We start from the raw sequence: 20,078 nt of genomic DNA, 5'->3' as shown, positions 1-20,078 counted from the left end.
GTCTGCTATGTGTTATACCTGTGTCTGTACTGTCATCCTTCGTATTAGTAAAGCACAGTCACCATGTCGTATTGAAAACCAACAACGTATTTGTCTATGTGTGCAAATGAACATAAAGGCGCTGGGACTGTTCTAACTGATGGGTATCATGAGATAGGTTCCGTAAATTATTAGATCTTGTCGCATGATGTCATTTGAAATAGAGCAAACTGTCGGAACCTGAAATCTGCCTAGAGATATTGGCTATCATTGCCTATTCTATTATCTTGCTCAAAGGAAGATACAAAATATCGATTTTTAACATCTACAGCAACAGAAAATGAAACGAAAAAGAGAAATATTCCATGGGTGTAAGAGATGGGGGTAAAAACTAATCCGAGCTTGATGAGTATATGATGTTTTACGTTCAAACAACAATTATATATTTCACTATATTCGTCATCTTGTGATAACATGGAATCTAGGCTTAACAAACAGAGCATCACGGTCACACGATCAAGCCAACCGATCCACAGTGTCTAACCCTCACAACAAGGAAAAATACACATCAGTGCTACCCAGAATCCTGACTGAGTGCATCAGATAAAATGTATCATCAGCACGAAGTATTCAGCAACGACAAAGAACTATTAGTACTGTTCACGTACATATCTTTAGACCAATGAATAATAAATACTGGCCCGTGGGATATTATGTTGCAACTTTATCTATTCTAGTAGTCTTTACGGTACCCCCATGACATACACCATTTTTATGACTATGCATATGTTACAGTTATCTTATATGCGACTGGATGCCGCACGATTACATTAATAGAGTGTTTGCCAGGCGTATAATCTATTCCAGGACAGGTGTCTTCGTTTTCACTAGTATTCTAGGGAACAAGAAAATAAAAATACTATGATGGTCCGTATGTAGGTACACTCAGCATGGTACATTTAATGACCCGAATGTGACATCCAGTAGACATGTCTGTCATACCATCACGTCAGTTCGCAAAACGAACATCGCTTGGGCAAGGCAGAATCATTGCAATCAAACGTTACATATTTAAGAGACAATTTGAGAGACCTGTAATTCCTGGATACAAAAACGTTTGGTGATCAAAACACTTCAGACCCGGGACTTTCACGTATACATAGTCATAATCTTTAAGTAAATCCAAAGAAACAAAAGATGATACCATAATGTATGGTTAACAGCAAAAATGACAGAACAAAATCTTGCATCCTTAATGTTTATACATGTAGATGTAAAGCAATGAGGTAAATGTTCGCCAGAGACGATCGTACAATTCTGACTACGTTATGAGTAAATGAGATAGGATGACATGATGACTAGGCTAGGAAAAGCTGTCGATGTGCGTGTGTGTATGCTTGCATGCGTGTGTGTGCGTGCATGCGTGTATGTGCGTGTGTGAGCGCGCGCGTGCATGCGTATGTGTGCTCTTAACACTGCTTTCGAATATGGATCAGGCAATCCGGCGATTGACATCATATGTTTATGAATCACTATAAAAATGTCATGATACCAAGCGTTCGCGAAAAGTTGAGCACATCCTGTCCAACAAGGGGCACCCATCATGAAGAGGGGACGGTCTCGTTTGTCACTTTATCAAGTGGTTAAATCAGTGAAAGGGGGGTGGCTATTTGATACCATAAACTTCAGGGCTTGGCCTAATTACTTTGTATTTGACCAGCGCGAACAGGTTTTGATTTCGATTCATATGCACAGAGAAAGAGATCCCCAAAGAGGCCAACACTGCTGGTGTTCACGGTATTGATTACTTCCTGTTGTACCCAAAGAACTCAAAAAGGTGTTGTAAATGACAAAAGTCTATCACTGACTTAATGCTTTCTTAGTATACTTCAATTGGCATTTGCATTTGTTTTTGACAAAATGTCCTAAGCATTTGAAAGTAAATACGTATGTTTACGACCGAGAACGAGGTCAAGGAAATTGTGATATTTTAATAATAAAATTACAGTATCGCGTGTTAGATAATGGTTTGGATCACTGGCGGGACCAAGTTGACAAATCTGTTTCATACAAAAAGAGGAATGGCTTAAAACAGATGATTAACAGACTGTGCAATGATAAAGGACAGTGTCTTTATAAATAATCACAGTTAATGACCTCAATGCAGTAATGATGGATCACGATATGTGCATATCTTAATAATTGACAATGGAAGCGCAGAAAGACAAACAAAACAAAAAAACAAACACCCCCCCCCCCCCAAACCAACAAAAAAAATCAAACCAAAATACACCACCCATCCAAAAACTGTGGACATGCAGACAGATATTTTATTCAAGTCTCGCCTCAACGTGCTACAAAAATAGAACAGTACATAATATGTATATCACATACTGCACGTCATGTCAAGGTCAGGCCAATGGGAGGCTAACGTCTATCCCAGGTTCAGCTTGTCCCATCAGCCCTATGTATGGACCAATCTGGTAGGTCCGCGTGTGATGAACAGTTACAGTACATGTGACACAACATCCAATGCACGTACAAGCAAATACTGTAATTCGAACGACAGAGCTTTCGGTAAAATGTTCGGGTGAATATATTTTCCCAATGACAGAATGTATCAATTGTGTAGTTGTGGAGAAGTCGAAATGCTTTTTTGCTGAAATGTTCTTATGTCAAGATGATTTCAAGGCTTCACAACATGCCCTGTGAACGATTTGTTTTTTGTTTTCAGCAACTTATGCTTCATCCAGCATGAAGATTCGTATTATTATTTGGAAAAGGAGTTGCTTCGTCATTTTCTAGCAAAGTTCGTATTTCTACTTTAATGTAAAACTGTGCACGTCAAGTCATGCCACGTCATCGCATCCCACTTGAGTGTCATTACCTAAAAACGCTAATATGTGGCGGTGGCAGTGTCCGACTCTTTTGTGCCTGTCGTCATTTATGATCTAACTCGTGCAAATTCAATATCGATACCTTTTAATAGCATTTTGGAAGTACAGTAAAAAATATTGCATTGTCATGATAGAACGAGGGCAGGAATACTGACACACACGTTCCTGCAATCTGTTTAGGATTCACCTTGTATTTGATGTACATCTAGGTTGACATTGTGAGTTATGAAAACCATTTGCAGTTCAGTAATACGTTATTAGTCCATGCTCAAAATATTTAGAAATGCTGGAGTGTGGTCCTGTGGAAAGAGCTCAGGTCACAAATCAGTTGAAGTTGTGCAAAGTTGGCTTGGGGTGTCCTGGCTGGTGCCTGTAACTTCAGCCCTGCCCCACAACAAAACACACGCTGGACGCGGAGAGTATGTGGATGGGTGACCGTATTGGGCAGAGTGACTGCTGAGAGTTTCTGTAACTTCTGTCTCGAGACACAACGAAGCATATGTGATATATGTGGTCTCACCTCATGCAAATGAGTTCCTTAAAAATTTCCTCTGTTCATCGAACAGAAAATGGATATCCAGTGACATAAGTCATGTGACTGTTACCCTTCCTGTGCCCAACAGGAGACATGGGCTATCCGTGGTAATAATGACCAGATTGTGGGCTTCGAGCAGATTATCTAGCCTGGAAAGGCGCGTTCAATCGAATACAGAAGTCTGACATACAGCAGAATATAAAATGAAAGCTCGTATACATGTATGTAAGCGACTGTGTTACACTGGCAAAAGTATGATGAGAACGCTGCATATACAATAATTGGAGGTTCTAACTTTATTCGATCGGGTTAGTGTTGTTAACGAATAAATGGAAGAATAGGTTGTACAATTAGCACATCATAGTTCCGAAAACATTTTACACTTCTGGCATGATCGACAGTGTAATTTGTGCCGCATTGGCACCGTACATACACATTTAAGCAAATGTACAATGCGTAGACTGACAATGCAAAATCACTGTCACAATCATCATCTTCAAGTTTCAAAAACCTTATAAGCTATTATTGCATGTCTAAGTTGCCCACTCTAGTTGCCAGTTTGCCATCACCAAACTTGTTGGTGAACACCTGAACTTGGCTTTTGAACTCGTCAATCTGCACATAACATCCCTGAAAGAAAGAATTATCATTAGGAATTAGCCATATCCTACAACAAAACGTAAACAGAGAACCTGGGTAGCATGACTAGTGACAGGTTAACATACAGAACAGTTGGAGCGTCTGTAGTCTACACTAACGTTCACAACCTTTGGTTCCAATCGTGGATTTGTCATGATGCTTCTATTGGTTTGTCAGCGCTGTGAGGAGCTACAACAGATATTTCCATTCACATTTGTCTCACGATTCATGACTTTTTGGACCGGCACACTCATCTATGAATACCATACCATTCTTTAGAAGAGGGTTGGGTTGAACGTTTACATGAGAACATTTTCATTTAGACTATAGTGACCCAGTTGTTCAAAACAAGCACGCGTAATTCAGTCCTTCTAAATATAAACAATCACGTGACATAGTTCCAACACGCAAACAGTTAATTTACCATGCGATCTTTAGGACCTCAAAATCTTCGGACGTTTACATTCTTATTCAAGTTATCAATAAGAACAATCAGAATGAAAAAGACATGATATGAAAAGACAATAAATGTATTTGTACTGGATTATGGAAGTGGAATATATATAAGAGTACATTTGTTGCTGAGGTACCTGGTAATGTCTGATCCCATCGTTAGGATTGAAACTCTCCCTTCCATGGAGGACACGTCTGTTGTTGAATGAGATCATATCCCCTTCCTGCATACGGTATCGGTACTGAGGGACAAATCAACAATGTAGCACCATCAAAACCTACCTGCTTCAGTTATGATCAGACAAACAACCGCTTTACACAAATGTTTAATTAGTAGATCTTCAAACGTCATTGTCTTGCTGGAAGCTGGAACTGTTCAGTTCCAGTGAAAACAACAGAAATAAAACTGAAGAACTTGGGAATTTATTTACCTGTGACGGGAAGTTGTTTAGCAAAGTTGCCATGACTTTGTAAGCTCTGAAGTAGGGCTCCACGTTCTTCTATAATATCAAAAACAGAAAGGGAGTCGCAAAACATCCCAGAGAACATTTCCGTTATTAAGAATTTCTAGGGATATATATTTTCGTATCTAAGCCAAAGTATCTCCACGGAAGGAACAAAAGGAACAAAGACGAGACAATTCAATCTTGAACCTACAGCCATACACTGAATTTAAAATACATTGCATTAAAAACGCTGATGCGATTCCGTGTAGGTAGTTATTTTTCGCTAGCTCCTTTTGTCAGAACGGCCCCAATGTACAAGTTGTGTATGCTTTTGAACAAAGGTGATTGTTTATCCGATCTCTATTTCACTCAGTACCTCTTGAGTAAGCAGAGGCCCACCAAGACCCGGGTGCCATGTAACACCAACAATCTGAAACAGAAGACAATTATACAGCTTGAAGCTATTGTTGGTATGTAACTGTCAACTACACCTAACACCATACGCACATTTGTCCAAGTCACACAAACCATCTCTGTATTACCTCTTCGTCACCGTTGAGCGTTATGTGTGGTCGTTGGTAAGACATGTGAACAGGAAAGTCTCTGAAACAAAGATGCAAGTATTGTGTATACTAGGTAGATTGATTTGATCTAGATTTCTAGTAAACGCCCGATATTTTCACAGGGTCTGTTATTATACGCTATTGATGTTTCATGAAAGCCTACATTAACCGCTGCAGTGACGCTCCTCTACATTATGAAATGTTGGTCACATCTGAAAGTATTTTGGAAGCTACAGCTGTCATGTTTAACAGAAAAACTGAAACCATTTTCATCAATATTCGTGTCCCTATTCAGATATATATTTTAGACAAAGATTATCAATAACCTAACCTCTTAAATGTCATGAGCGTGACGTCATTTCCATACACATTCTTGTAAAGGTGTCAAGCTTGTTTCCCCAACTTTTAAAATGCTACTGAAAGAAAAGCATCTGTACCTGTCATAGTGTACAGTTTCCCAGTTGACAGGAATCCGTGCAAGGATCTGGAACTCCTTTGGGTATTCCTCTCTAAGCTTGTGAGCAACATGGAACAAGTCCACAAAGAAGTTCTTTCCTCCGGTGACTTGCTTGTCAAATCTGATATGAGACATGACAAGAGAACATATTATTGTACGTTGGAAAGTGCAACCGTCTAAAAAGTGTCAGTCAGTGATGTCCACTATTGTGTCAGTCAGTCAGGGCTGTCTACTAATATGTCGACCCGTGATGGTCCCGGGGTAGAATAGGCCATCAGCAGTCAATGCTCATGTTGTTGGTCACTAGATTGTCTGGTCCTGACTCGATTATTTACAGACCGGTGCCATATAGCTGGAATATTGCCGAGTGTGGCGTAAAACTAAACTCACTCACTCACTCACTAATATGTCAGCCTATCAGCGGTGTCTACCAGTGTGTCAGTTAGTCAGCATACTAATGTGTCTACTGCAAAGGTATGTAAGAAAATGTCTACCTAATAAGTGAGTTTATACGTGCTGTCATCTTAATGTTGCAGTAAAGTGAATAAAGTTGAATAAACAAGCTGTGCTAACCTGAGACAGTGTAGGAACTGTAGCCCTGGTGGAGACTCGTACATTGGCTGGTCCATGTGTAGCTCCAGTCTCACCGGTGAGTAGGCGAAATTGATAGGCTGTGGTGTGTCTTTAACGTCAAATATCTTTGAAAAGATGAGGTGAGGTCAAGCTTCAATATTCAAACCATAATGTTCAATATATTTTTCATATGTTCTGGAACGTCTTTTTGAATGATCAATTGTTATTTCACGTAATTGATAGTGACCATCCAGCATAGAATGCAATCAAGACAAATTTGTAAACAAATCTAAATTGCGCCTAATGCATGACTCAACAGTATTTGGACAGTGTATCATTCTAATTGTCATTCTTCTTAGCTTCATACCGTGATATGCTGTCAGTACAAGGATTGTTAGGACATAAGACGCAGCTGATGCGTATCTCTTACCTCTCCGTACACAGACGATTGGATGGGAGCGATTCTCTCTACCACCTGGTATACAGAATACAATAATGAAAATAACTTATCTTGTGTTAAATGCATTTCGTGATACAAAACTATTTTCAACATTAATCTTCAATACATAACATTACAAGGTGATGCTCATGCGTAAACTCAATTATATTTTGTAATTTGAGATTTAATTAGATGTTTAAGGTATTCATTCACATGGAACAGCTTCTCACCTTTCTAATTGTCATCTCCTGGGTCGGTACGTTTTTCACCAGACATATCCCATACTGGCTGAGGTAGTTTAGCCATCTGATAATGATACATCATCAAATATACGTCTATATTCTCACAGAACCTGATTTCTTCTACAGAACCGATAGAAAAAGATATTTGTCAGTTAAATAGTAAGGGGCGGTGGGGTAGTCTAGTGGTTAAGGTGTTCGTTCGTCACGCTGAACATGGGCACAATGCTTGACGCTATTTTCTGACCACTGTCGTTACATTTCTGGCATGTTTCTAAATGCGGTGTAAAATCGTACATCAAAGTACAACTTACTTGAATAGACCGGTGTCGCTCTCCATAACGTCACTGTACGTTACCTCAGGAATCCGAGTCTTATGGTGTAGAACACATGAAAATAGTAATAGGGGAAAAAATCGAGATAATAAACAAATGAAACCCTAGTAATCAGTTTGAAAGTCTGTATTCATGAACAACTGAAAGTTACAGCAGATGGTTACAGAAAGGATAGCCATATCATTCTCAACAACCATCATCACCACTGAAGGCCAAGGTCATGATATAGTTTACCTTCTGTTACCCTCTGAGCAATACTTGAATTAAAACTTCAAAATATTCTTATCAAACCACGCTGCTTGGCGAACATGTATAGCTGTCTCAGATGATTAAAACTCTGGAAGGAATGTGTTAAAAACACTGGAAAATAAATCCTGTCATAATACATCATGAAGTGACACCTCTGCCACATCTGTGACCACAAGGGGAACTAATGCCTTGTACCAGCGTTGAAGACCGTGTCTTAAACAGTAGGAATGTCTTTAAAACAGACGACAAACCATCATTTGAGTTACTGAAATTACCGCTGAGCAAGCATCATCACAAGGTGAAAATGATGCCTTACCTCATTGTTGAAGACCATCTTCCGTTGTTTTTTTATTTCTGCCAAGGATTCGTCACTGTAGCTGTAGTGTTTGAGAAAAGGTACGGGGAATATTCCTGTGTGGTCCTTGTCATCACTCCAGATTACCTTGAGCACCTTGTCACCTGTCCAGTGAAGATCGGAGTGAAGGTAACCGTAAATCCAAAGTTATGTCAGTAGGAATGTTCAAAAACGAAAATGTTATATGTTAAATCATCAAGGATATGTCGTTTCTTCTGGTCACCTTAACTGTAATCCATGATCATGATTTATCGTTGATATGTAAATTCAGGTAACATGTTGATTGTTTCGACAGACTTGGTTGTCCGCTGGACACTGTATTTAAATAGTTAAGTAATGTTAGGTTTATGTGATCCAAAAAACCAAAATGAGATATTTAGGGATGGCGTTTGTTATCAAAAACCTGGGCATACCGTCCAACTGGACAGCTGTCACAATGGCATCTATGTCGACATCCTTGAAGTTCACAATAGGCTGGTTGGTGGACAGACGGCAGGAAGGACAGTGACATGATTGACGCAGCCACATACTGTGATATCTGTATAAAGAAAGCTAAATATGTATAATCGCAGCTATGGCAATTCGAACTCTATCAGACCTCTTGTCCGTGTGGTACTCATTATCATAATGTATTAAGAATAGAAACGTCATTTTGAACAGATTCAGCACAAGTAGAAAGACATGCTAGTGTACGTTGGCCTAGATTTTCGACGCTCTGTTAGCGTCACGATAGTCGTCAGATAATGAAAATGTATGGCACTTACGACTATCTTAGGTCTAGGCAAGCTTCGAACATCTAGGCTCTGATGTTCAGTGTCCTAGGATTGTGCACCTTAATCATTATTACATCGACGACACCAGTCTTTGTTTATTTCGGAGAGTATTAACAGATATTTCATTGTGTATGTGTGCCAAAGTTCGTTTTAATTTCACATTTAATAATATCATAATATCCAGATCACCCGCTCAAAGGCGCTTTGTTTTCCCGTCGATCCTTGGATGTCTCAAACTTCACAAATATCAATCCCAACGCCCTTGGGATCATAATAAACATTATGAACGCAAATGATTCATACATATATTTGAGTTGTTTATAATTGCCTTCGTGTATAAAGTTCAATGCAGCCTGTATGATCCAGCAAGATCAGGACACGAAGCAAAACGATGACAAATGATAAGAGAAGACGATCTTTGGATATCTTACATGTAGATTAACATATGCTACAGACTGCTTGAAGCATGTTTCCGTCAATAAGTTAGCTCTATTTTATCTAAAATATTGATACAGGATAGGTAATACATGGGAACTTACATGTGTATGAGACGTTAAGATAAACTTAGAACAATGGGAAATGTGGAGGGTTATTTCTTAATTACTGGAAATCATATTGGAACAGTTATCCATCTGTTAAATAATTACATTGTTGTGTGTATCTTGAATGTTTGTGACACTCATCAATGCATGGAAGACATTATAATTTCGTCTTAACATGGTTTTATTAATCTTTAGGTCTTACCTTGATATGCTACCATCGTCCCATTTGATTTCAACATTTTTGCCACCGTCAACTATTGTTACGCTTGCGGCCTTGGCACCTGCTGACCTTGAATACTGCCGGGTGATACGGTGACGTATGTATCATATATAATTGCATTTCTTTTCATTTTGGTTCGTAAACACAAAATCATTAACGTTTTGAAATACTTCTATCTCAATTTCAGAGGTAATGAAGTTTCTGTGATGCTTCAGTTAAAAAGGAAAATATATATCATACAAATGGTTCATTCATTCATTCATTCATTCATTCATTCATAAACTTAATTTATAGAATAATGCATTCTCCCACGAAACATTGAAATTACGATACTGTCTAGCACCGTATTTAATACTACGTTTGTTTTTGCTTGATAAAGTGGACTTACCGCTGTTTCTAGAAATAGTTGTCTTTCGACCAGACTCTCATAACTGGACGTTGAGGTGGATGGGGCTGGAAATTGAACAGTAGTGACGCAAAAGATTTGGCAAAGAGGAACACACACGCTGGTGCCCACGGATTCGCACACACACATGACATTTTATAAGGGTTGAAGTTTTCACATGTTTCTTTTAATAACAAATATTTTGTAGCCAGTTGTACTCTTGAACGAGGAAACATACCTTCACTCGAGGAAGACATCTTAAAACATACACACCAGAGTTAGCGAGGTTGATCCGATTCCAACTGGATTCACTGAGCATGTGTTTCTGGATTTCGTTTGTTCGGTTCTGACTTCTTTTTAAAACGTTATCTAGCTGAGACAACAATTTCAAGTCACCTATTTGATTAAAATCATATTGTGTCTGTGATTAAAAGCGGAGTGAGTTAGGAAATCTAGACGGGGATGAAAGTCATGTAAATAACCGGCAGATTGGGACCAAATAACTACACTCAGAAATGAACATACCATACCATGCCTGCCTCATGGATGAAAAAACCCAACGTTCGGTGAGGTATGTGCCTAAACTTCAGTTTTTCTGGTTCGATTGTCTATGGTTTTATTTGGGGACGACCCGTACAGATCCAGGTTATAATTTGATCTTCACAAACCCATAGTGTTGTCGTAAGAGGCGACTAGTTGGATAAGGTGGTTATTCTGGCTGACGTTGTTGACACATGTCATCGTATCCCCGTTGCACAGAAGGATGGTCATGGTCTTGATCACTGGACTGCCTGGTCCAGTCTCAATTATTTACAGACCGCCACCACATGGATGTATCTGGAATATTTTTGAGTGTAGCCTAGATCTAAACTAACTCACTCTATCTGGGGACATTGGAGGATTAGCTAAATTGCTGCTGTCAACGAACATGTGTCGTCCTTCAACCTTTCAAACAATCTGACTTATCACCATTGAACACTTGCTGGAATTACACCACTGACGCTTCTTATAAAGACAAACAAATGGATGCATGCATGGGTATGACGTCACTAATGATGGAAATCATACTGAACAATATGTGTTCAAGGTCCCACAAGGCAACGGCTCAGTATTGATACTGACCAAAGCATTGATAATCCAAACTGCCTGACCGCCAGACTGTCTCAACCATATAAATCACGCAGCCTCACACACTTAATCTATACATGCTCATTGACATGTCTTGCGATTGCGGTGAATACATGTCCATTGACAATTCATGGAGAAGATGGATGATGAATCTATAGTGAAACTAAGTACTACCTATTATTACTCGCCCGTGGAAGATATTGCAGTGTAATATTTTTCACTTCAGTATTACTTTAGTGTAATACCGCTTGACGTATGACGTCAAAATGGTTCAAAGTTGTGACGTCACAATGCTAATGTTGATGTCGCGAGTTTACTAGACCTTGCTTGACTTGAAAGCTGAGTGTCCTCACACTGTAGGCAATTTCGCCGCGGTTTCTGTCAATTTATGTTGGCGAGTAATAAACAGAATACTAAACTCGCCTCCATGAAATCCCATTTTCATTAAACTCTTTAAAGATTTTGTATCAAACTCGCTTTCGCTCGTTTGATACCAAATCATTAACTTGTTTAATAAAAATGGTATTACACGGAAGGTCGTTTAGTATCCTCTATTTATTCGTTCACATTTAGCACCCTACGTTTGTTCAGCATTTTCAAATTTAGAGGCAAATGCCCCGTCTGCACTCCGAATGACGGACGTGTTTCAATCAACCGAGAGTGATAGGAGCGCCTTGATAAGACGAAAAACGAACGGTCGACCGGTCTGTCGATCGACCCGTGTATGTCTGGAATACTGCGAGTAGGATTAGTGTTGATGTTATTCCTCGACTGTTTTTTTGTGTAAAATAAGACATTTATCCTTGTATTTCTGATGGAAGTGCAGAAATAGCAAGAACATGAATTATCCTAAATGGTACACTTGTGTTTGTAAAACACCATCGACACAGTGAGTGAGTTTAGTTTTTGGCACTCACCAATAGTCTAGCAATATGACGACGGTCTGTAAATAATCGAATGTGAACCAGACAGTCACGTGGTCAACAACATAAACATTGAACTACGAAATTGGGAAACGATGACATGTGTCATCAAAGTCAGAGGACCCGACCACCCGATCCTGTTAGCCTCCTTTTGCGTGTAGCAAGGGTTACTGAAGATTCTAACCCTTATCTTCATGGGTTGCCATCGACAAACTACTGTGACGAGGTCAGTGCTGGCACTGGGCGGATGGGCTGCGCATTTAATGGATCTTGTCATGACTTCAACACGAGCTAACTAAATGGCAGTGAGTTTAATTTTACGCCGCTTTTAGCAACACATATTCCAGCAATAGCACGTATAGGGGACATCAGACATGGGCTTCACACATTGTACCCATGTGGTGATTCGAACTCGGACCTTCGACGAGACATGCGAACGCTATAACCACTAGGCTAACCCATCGTCTCTGTAGATAAATTGATTTTGGAACGTGTTATAAAGGATTATGTAAAAAAAAAGTTAAATATGTATTTGAAATGATTCGCTCACGGATTTCTGCCCACTCTGGGTATCTATAAGCTCTTTCCTAATCTTCTACATCGGAAGGAATAACAGCATTTTCTACTTTTTCATGGTTGGAAACTAAGCGCTCAATAATTTCAAAGGTTTTGTTTTATAATACTGACAAACGTATTGTAATCTGTGTCAGCAATGCTGATGTGAGGCTACATTTCACTACATTACAAGCACAACACCATGTAAAGATAATATCAACACCATCTGCTGTTTTAAGAGTTGCAGTATTAAATCAGTTAGTATTGGTTTACACTTTATCATGGGTCGAGTTAGAGGGAATACTGGTGGCGTGACATTTCTCCATGAAGGAGAAAATAGTATCCTGATAACTGTGTTAATATTCGTCATCACGACCACCTGGTTTGTCAGTTTCAATGATGTATGGGACACCTCTGAAGTGTAGTAGTTAGAGCATCCACCCAGAGGAAGGAGGCGGGATCAATCGCCGACCGCGTCATACCACACGACGTTAAAATATAATCTCTGCCTGGGTACTACAAGGACTAGTCGGCCCGGAGTCAGTATAATGTGTCTGTGTGGAGTATTTATGCTTAATTGCGGCATGGTATCTCAGTGAGCTAGTACTATAAAACCAGGTTACGTTTGGGCTAGTACAAGCAGCCACAGACACACACGAATACACGTCGTCATGTGAGCGAAAAAAATATTTTGCACGTCTTTAGTCCCCATTTTATCTCATCCCAAGACTGTATGATAATCTGGTTGCAAAGACGTTTAACTATGTTTTACTGAAATACAATAAAACAAGGTAACATCGAAGAAGGTAATGTATTGCAGTGTGTAAATAATGTTTTACGGATCAGTCGTCGATTTCGCAGTTGTTTCAACACGGAATTTAACTGACCTTCAAAGACTATGAAAGATAGCAAGAAGTGAAACCATCGGGAATTGCTACAGATAATATATAAAGTCTTTACCTTTAGAGACCTTAAACTCATGAAACCGTTCCTGTGACCTATAGGGACTTTAGCAATTAAATAATACCGCTGTGTCAGCAATGCTGCTACCATTCGCGGTATTTGGAAATTCAGAATAATTAAATTCTCACACTATGCCGAGAGAGAGATACAGAAATGTATTTACAATACCTGTTCGGCTTGCAAATCTTTTTGAATTGTAGCAGATGGCCGATCCAAGAAAACGGCATTCCTGATCCAGACTTTGAATTGCTTTGGGTAATACCTGTTTCCTACAGAGTCGGAGCACTGCACGATACATGCTGATGCAACGTTGAACGCTAGACCAGCTCACGTACACACCGATGCTTGACTTGAATTATGACAGCTCACTTAGCACATTGACCTCAATCAGGTGAAGGTCGTTTCTCTGCAAAGGTCATGGGTAAACCTTCATACCGAACAGCTGTTTTTTTTTTACCATTCCAGTTGTTCGTGTATGGGGGTTCGGTCATATATGAGGAAACACTGTTACGGTGTAGCAGAAGTATGTTTGTCCACGGGACGGTCTCGTTGCAAAACCTGAAACAGATGCAAAGTTGTACTGTAATGAAACTCCATAGCTGACAGACACATGTTGCCGTTTAATGGTAGGTATTTATAGTGTTAATGTTCCGTGACAGAGTAGCGGCTGTATACAACTACCCCTGACAGTAACCCAGAAACATGCTTGGAGATTATTCACATACGCGGTCAGTGTGTTGATGAACAGGACGTGAACATGCTTTATCTATCACTTTCTTACCTTTGCAAAGATCTCTATGTCATGCATATATCAATATACTGCTATTCCAAACCAAGTACATTTCGTTTTATTTCATTTTACATTAATTGCTTCTCTTCTGGCATGGCGTTTTAAGCAACGTTGGACTGTAACTCACACGTGCGTGAAGGTAGTGCCAGGTTGACACAAGGTATCTGAACACTGAGGTGATTCCACAAACATGTGCATCCCTGGTGTGTGTAGTCTGGAAGGTTTTTTAAAGCATTGAATGTTACCAAATGTTACCATCTTTGTGGAGAGTGTTCTGGTAAGTCGCAAAACAGCAGGTGTCAAGATGATGTTATGTGTTGATGGTTTGATGTTATTTTGATTGGATTATAGAAATGTTATGTGTAGACGTTGTCATAACTTATAGAGATGTTATGTGTTGATGTTGTCATAGATTATAGAGATGTTATGTGTTATACATACATACATACATACATACATACATACATACATACATACATACATCTATCTATCTATCTATCTATCTATCTATCTATCTATCTATCTATATCTATATATATCTATATATCTATATATCTATATATATATATCTATATATATATGTATATATGTATATAAAGTAATATGAGTCGATATGTTCCGTCACAAAGTAGATGGTGATGTGCAATTTTTCATATCAACTAGAGAAAGTCACACATACGCTATGTCACGTACGGTTGCCCCGCGAGACATCGCACATCTCACTCTTAATTATAAGTCACGTTTGGAATTTAAAGAAACCGTTGGCGGATGTGAGTGATTATCAACTCAGTCTAGATACTTGTTTCTGTGTTATCTTTGTTAGTCAACATTTTAAACTCATCTTTTGTCAAAAGCAGTGTTACGAGGATAGAGGGGTTCCGACCTAAACAGAAAGTTCCCAGTTTTAATGTGTTTTCACCTAATATATGTTATATAATTACATTTACATTAGTAAGTACGCAGTTGAAATATTCAATTTAAGATGACCACAATTTTAAAGAAGACATTTAATTTAGCTTTAGCTTTAACTATTTTAAGTTGCTTCCTATTGATAACTGTAAGTGCTTAAGGGAATATACCTATTTTTATTCTTATATAACGTGTCTTGTTGGTAGCGTTTCAGAAATGACAGCTTCCTTCCTTTCATGTCTCATTTAGCAAGCGTATCTAAAAACCTAAAGTGATTAGACAGGCTGAAAACTCGTCTTTGCAGCCTCAATTTGCACCGTTTCCTGAGAAATACGAAAATGATATTAATATACATTCTAATAAAAACTCACAGTGTGTGAGAGAGTTATGATTTTACGTCACATCAGCGTTATTTTAGCTACACAGCAACATAGGACAGGACATAGTATTACATCCTCTCAAAACAAAAGATATGACCGACATTTGAGTCCAAGGTTTTCGTCATACTGAAATTGAAATTGAGAAGAGAATGATATAAATTTATGTAAATGCTGTATTTTTATACACTTCTATATATGTCTAATATGCATGATTGGCCGAGTTTTGTCCATGTCCATCTGTAACCCATATATTCCAAGTGAAAGGAAACACATGTGCATTGTTATATACATGACTGTTTTATTTATGTGCACGAATGAATAAACTGAGAGTACCTATTGCCTTCCCGTTCAGACTAAAATTATGCGCACTCTCTTACATACATACGACTATATTAGCTAAGTGCACGATTGAGGATACTAAGAGTACCTGTCTGTAAATACAACACACCCCGCTGCCAACAGCGACTCATTCGGTACTATGTGTCAGCTACCTTTTCATGCAGAATGACATTGAATGCCGCACGATGTAAGCGGCAGGAGGGAGATAACTCTAAATCTGTATTTCTTGTGTCGTCCGTAAAATCTAACAATGGCTACGAAAACATTTTGCTCTCTTTCCAATGAACAAATTTCATCAAAACGTTCAAATGTGGTGCCAGTGAATATTATGAAGGGGAATTACATCGCGGCGACTTTACGAAAACAATACCTACGGGAAACAGCAAGATGCGAGATTCGAACTGTTTGATTCACACAGGTTGGCTGAAGTGTATGATCTGACACCCATGCTTCAAAATTAACATTGGGATGCTCGGTAAGATAACTGCGTCGTTGACTGGTACCTCGGGGACCATGCGTTGAGCTATCCTCGACGTTTGCTTAACATAAATAAACATCGTGACCAGTGAACAGCGAACAACGTATGTATATACTCAACATATAGTGACTAAAGCGCTCCACGTCAGTGTGAGCATTAACACTTTAACCTTACATGAAGCCAGATCACGCACCACACAGTTTATCGTAACTAGGACGTAAATACGTTTGGATTGTCAACATTAAAGGTCACATGCAACATAAAATACAACTTTGCAGATCCTGACACCTTTCGGTATGCACTTATCGAAACAATTCATCAAAAATGCCAATTCAACCTATTAAGTTAAAAAAAGACAAAACAAAACGCGATGAAAAGATGAAAGCATACTCAAGAAGTGTGTGAGTGAGATTAGTTTTATACGGTAAAGTTGAAGATCCATTAATTTTCAGTGTACCTGAAAAAAAGGTTCCTGAAGTAAAATGCCTTTTCCTTATTGTCCACATCCACTTCTTCATAAATGATATATGCATGCATGTCATGTTCTGAACGTTAGGAGCCTTGAAGATCCGGATTAGGATTGATCTTCAGTAGTGAGTGAGTTTAGTTTTACGCCGCACTCAGCAATATTCCAGCTATAAAGCGGTGGTTTGTAAATAATCGAGTCTGGACAACACAGTCCAGTGATGATCAGCATGAGCATCGATCTATGCAATTGGGAATCGATGACATGTCAGCGATCCTGGCCAGTCGATCCCCTTTGTAGTTTCTTACGACAAGCATAGTCACCTTTCATGACAGGCATGGGTTGCTGAAGGCCCATTCTACTACGGACCTTCACGTGTATGCACAAAAAGATACATGGTTAAAATGAATAGTGATAGAATTCGAATGACCTGAAACCGATATGTAAATACATGTCCTCATTTCCTTAACTGCAATTACTGGAATTTGGCTAAAAACGGCATGATATCATACTAGTAACAATATGATATAGTCACATTGCCTATCCCACCGGGTACCCATTTTCTGCTGGGTGAACAGAAGCAATTTTGTTCAAAACCACATGTCTAAGGTGTGCTTAGTTGTGGCTCAGGATGTCCTAGAAACTCTCAGGAGTCAAACTGCCAAACACGGGCACCCATCGATCTACTCTCCGCACCCAACTTAATTTCATCTGATCTGTGAGTTATATGCACAAGACGACACACCACCACCAAATCATACTCACTCACTAACTCGATCCGAGAATTAATGACACATACTTGTGACTGTGTGTCTGCTGAAACCAGAACCGTCACCGGTATTATGATCTGTGTTTCAGTGCTCAAAAAGTACCTTACCTGAGCTGAAACGTAAAAAGAATAACGAGTCCATTCTCCCCCAAAGACATCTCACAGTAATCACAGCACCTCCGTCAAAATTTACCCCCTGTTCCTCATCTGCCTGAACTGTAGGGCCTATTATTCAACGGGACATGTTTCAACCTTTAAAAGTATTATTTATTTTTAAACTGTGATTCTCTTTTTACATACAATACTGTTAAGATTTTGCACCTGTTGTTTCGCTCAAAACTTCAGTGAACCTTTAATCGAAACATAAGATTAACCCAGAATTCTGTTGACGAAAGAACTGAAAATGAATCTAGCAAACACTGACAGGTTGCCAACTGTATTGAACAATTACTAGGTTTGCAAATTATTAAAATTACTGTAAATTACTATACACTACGATGACAGTATATAATAGTCGAAAATATATCAGCAACAGTAAGCAAAAAGTCAGTAGATGCACGAGCAACTGGGACCATTGTAATGTATGTTAAATTTCGCATTGCTCTTTCTCAGTAAAGAACATATACTAGAACGTGTTCTTCATTGTGACTGATACATTGGAAGACCCCTTTTCTACAGTAGCTGGTTTGTGCACTCCTCATGACATGGCCAACACATATGAACACACAACGCGTTATAAAGAAATTTATACATATCGTCCCTTTTTACGGTTGCTTAAAAATCATGTCTCTCCAATTGTTGAAAAAAGGAAACTTGCAGTAACGTAAATGAAGCTGAGTAAATTGTTTGGTGATTGAACCAACCATTGACATTGCTTGTGCAGTTTAAGTTCTTTAAGCATGGCCACTTCCAGCAAGACAGGCCGCCTGCTAATTCGACGTAGTGTGACGTACGGTGATTGTTTTATTGGTCCCGAAGTTCATTAGAATGTGTCTGAAACTACCGTTGTTCAAATAGAAAAATACAATGAAAATGGTTTGCATTTTTTCCACACTCAATTTTCCACTAACGCAGATTAAGTTAATTTAAATTAGTTACTATATTAGACATAGGTGGTGGGAGATCAACATCTGAAATCTTAAAATTGAGTCTTATAATTCAAAAGCTTTCATGGAGTTTAATCAAACTGGCTTATATATGCAACTATGTGTATTATCAAATGGAAACCTGCACATTTCATACGTACTGTTGATCCCAAAAAATGTTTTCGGATGAACGAAACTTCCTAGTTGTGAATGTACCCCAAAGCCCTCTGCTGTGGAAGATTATAAAGAACTGTTTTCTATTCATCATCTTCATGAAGTTCTTAAACATGCTCAAGATACTTCTGCAGGAACTGATACCATATGGTATCAACTCCTGAAGCACTTACAAAGTGTTTAGAAACCCTTTCAGATAGTTTTGAAAGTATTTGGAATTGCCTTCTTCATGGCGTCATGCTAATGTTAAGGCCGTGACCTTACCGATCCATCAAATGATCGACAAATTTCACTATCTAGCTGCGTTTGCTAAACCATGGAACGCATGGTTTTGCTATTACTTAGTTTGGCACTTACAAACCAATAGTCTACTTACTGGCATAAAATGAGGTTTATGTAAGAGCTAGAAGTAAATATGTACATGATTTATTATGAAATCCTAAGAAATACTTACCCAAGGCCCTCATTTCCTCCAGATGTGGGTATGAATGCACCTACCTATCACGCAAAAATAACTCTGTACCCTTGGTTTTCATACGTGAGGGACAGCATGTTGAGTTCATCAGAACATTTTATAGGACAAGGAATGCCCATGAAATGTTCAGGTGTCAATTTGTCAATACACACTGATTCATATAAATGTCAGTTCCTTTCTATTCCTTGAAAGCTTTCAAATGGAAAGTGTAAACTGTCAGCCTTACGAGCTTGATTTCCTCCTACCTACGCCTAATAGATTCCCTGATCTGCATATTGTCCCGTTTTTTGGGACGCACTTTTACAGTGTAAAAAAGTGTGGAAATTTTATTTAATGGTAAAATGACACCCCATTCCTTTCATTGCTTGCCAAAATGCAATGACCCTGTGCATAGATGAGTAAACTTGACGGATTTCTTACATCCGGACGACGCTTCATTGCGACGCCAATAGAGTATACATTCGAACCGCGACGGGTATTTTCGCATTTCAGCTTTTGAATATTTTGGTTGTCTTTTCGCAGTGAATACAAAATATTCACAATTATCAGTACAGCTCATGAAACC

General features: G+C 38.9%; 1 protein-coding gene across 1 annotated transcript; it reads right to left on the bottom strand.

Annotated features, from left to right (window-relative positions):
• Positions 1 to 2,944: 2,944 nt before the first annotated feature.
• LOC137293688 (gamma-butyrobetaine dioxygenase-like) lies at positions 2,945 to 14,384 on the bottom strand. The gene is made up of 15 exons (XM_067824387.1): positions 13,817 to 14,384; positions 10,083 to 10,147; positions 9,677 to 9,771; positions 8,573 to 8,697; positions 8,121 to 8,263; positions 7,535 to 7,593; positions 7,212 to 7,287; positions 6,973 to 7,017; positions 6,543 to 6,667; positions 5,950 to 6,090; positions 5,492 to 5,552; positions 5,326 to 5,379; positions 4,935 to 5,003; positions 4,641 to 4,745; positions 2,945 to 4,041 (listed from the first exon to the last, which is right to left on the bottom strand). The coding sequence occupies exons 1-15, from the start codon at positions 13,944 to 13,946 to the stop codon at positions 3,934 to 3,936; spliced, it is 1,401 nt and encodes a 466-aa protein (XP_067680488.1). The 5' UTR covers positions 13,947 to 14,384; the 3' UTR covers positions 2,945 to 3,933.
• Positions 14,385 to 20,078: the final 5,694 nt, after the last annotated feature.

Source organism: Haliotis asinina, chromosome 8 (assembly GCF_037392515.1).
Source record: "Haliotis asinina isolate JCU_RB_2024 chromosome 8, JCU_Hal_asi_v2, whole genome shotgun sequence".
In the NCBI taxonomy this organism is placed as follows: domain Eukaryota; kingdom Metazoa; phylum Mollusca; class Gastropoda; order Lepetellida; family Haliotidae; genus Haliotis; species Haliotis asinina.
The sequence above is the reverse complement of the archived record's forward strand: the minus strand, read 5'-3'. Positions and strand labels throughout refer to the sequence as shown.

Excerpts from the sequence above, each read along its gene's own strand:
- LOC137293688 (XM_067824387.1), bottom strand. The coding sequence starts at position 13,946 with ATGTATCGTGCAGTGCTCCGACTCTGTAGGAAACAGGTATTACCCAAA. Across the intron at positions 6,091-6,542 it reads CAGTTCCTACACTGTCTCAG|ATTTGACAAGCAAGTCACCG; the intron begins GTTAGCACAGCT and ends GTCTCATATCAG. Across the intron at positions 5,380-5,491 it reads CGCTCAACGGTGACGAAGAG|ATTGTTGGTGTTACATGGCA; the intron begins GTAATACAGAGA and ends CTTCTGTTTCAG.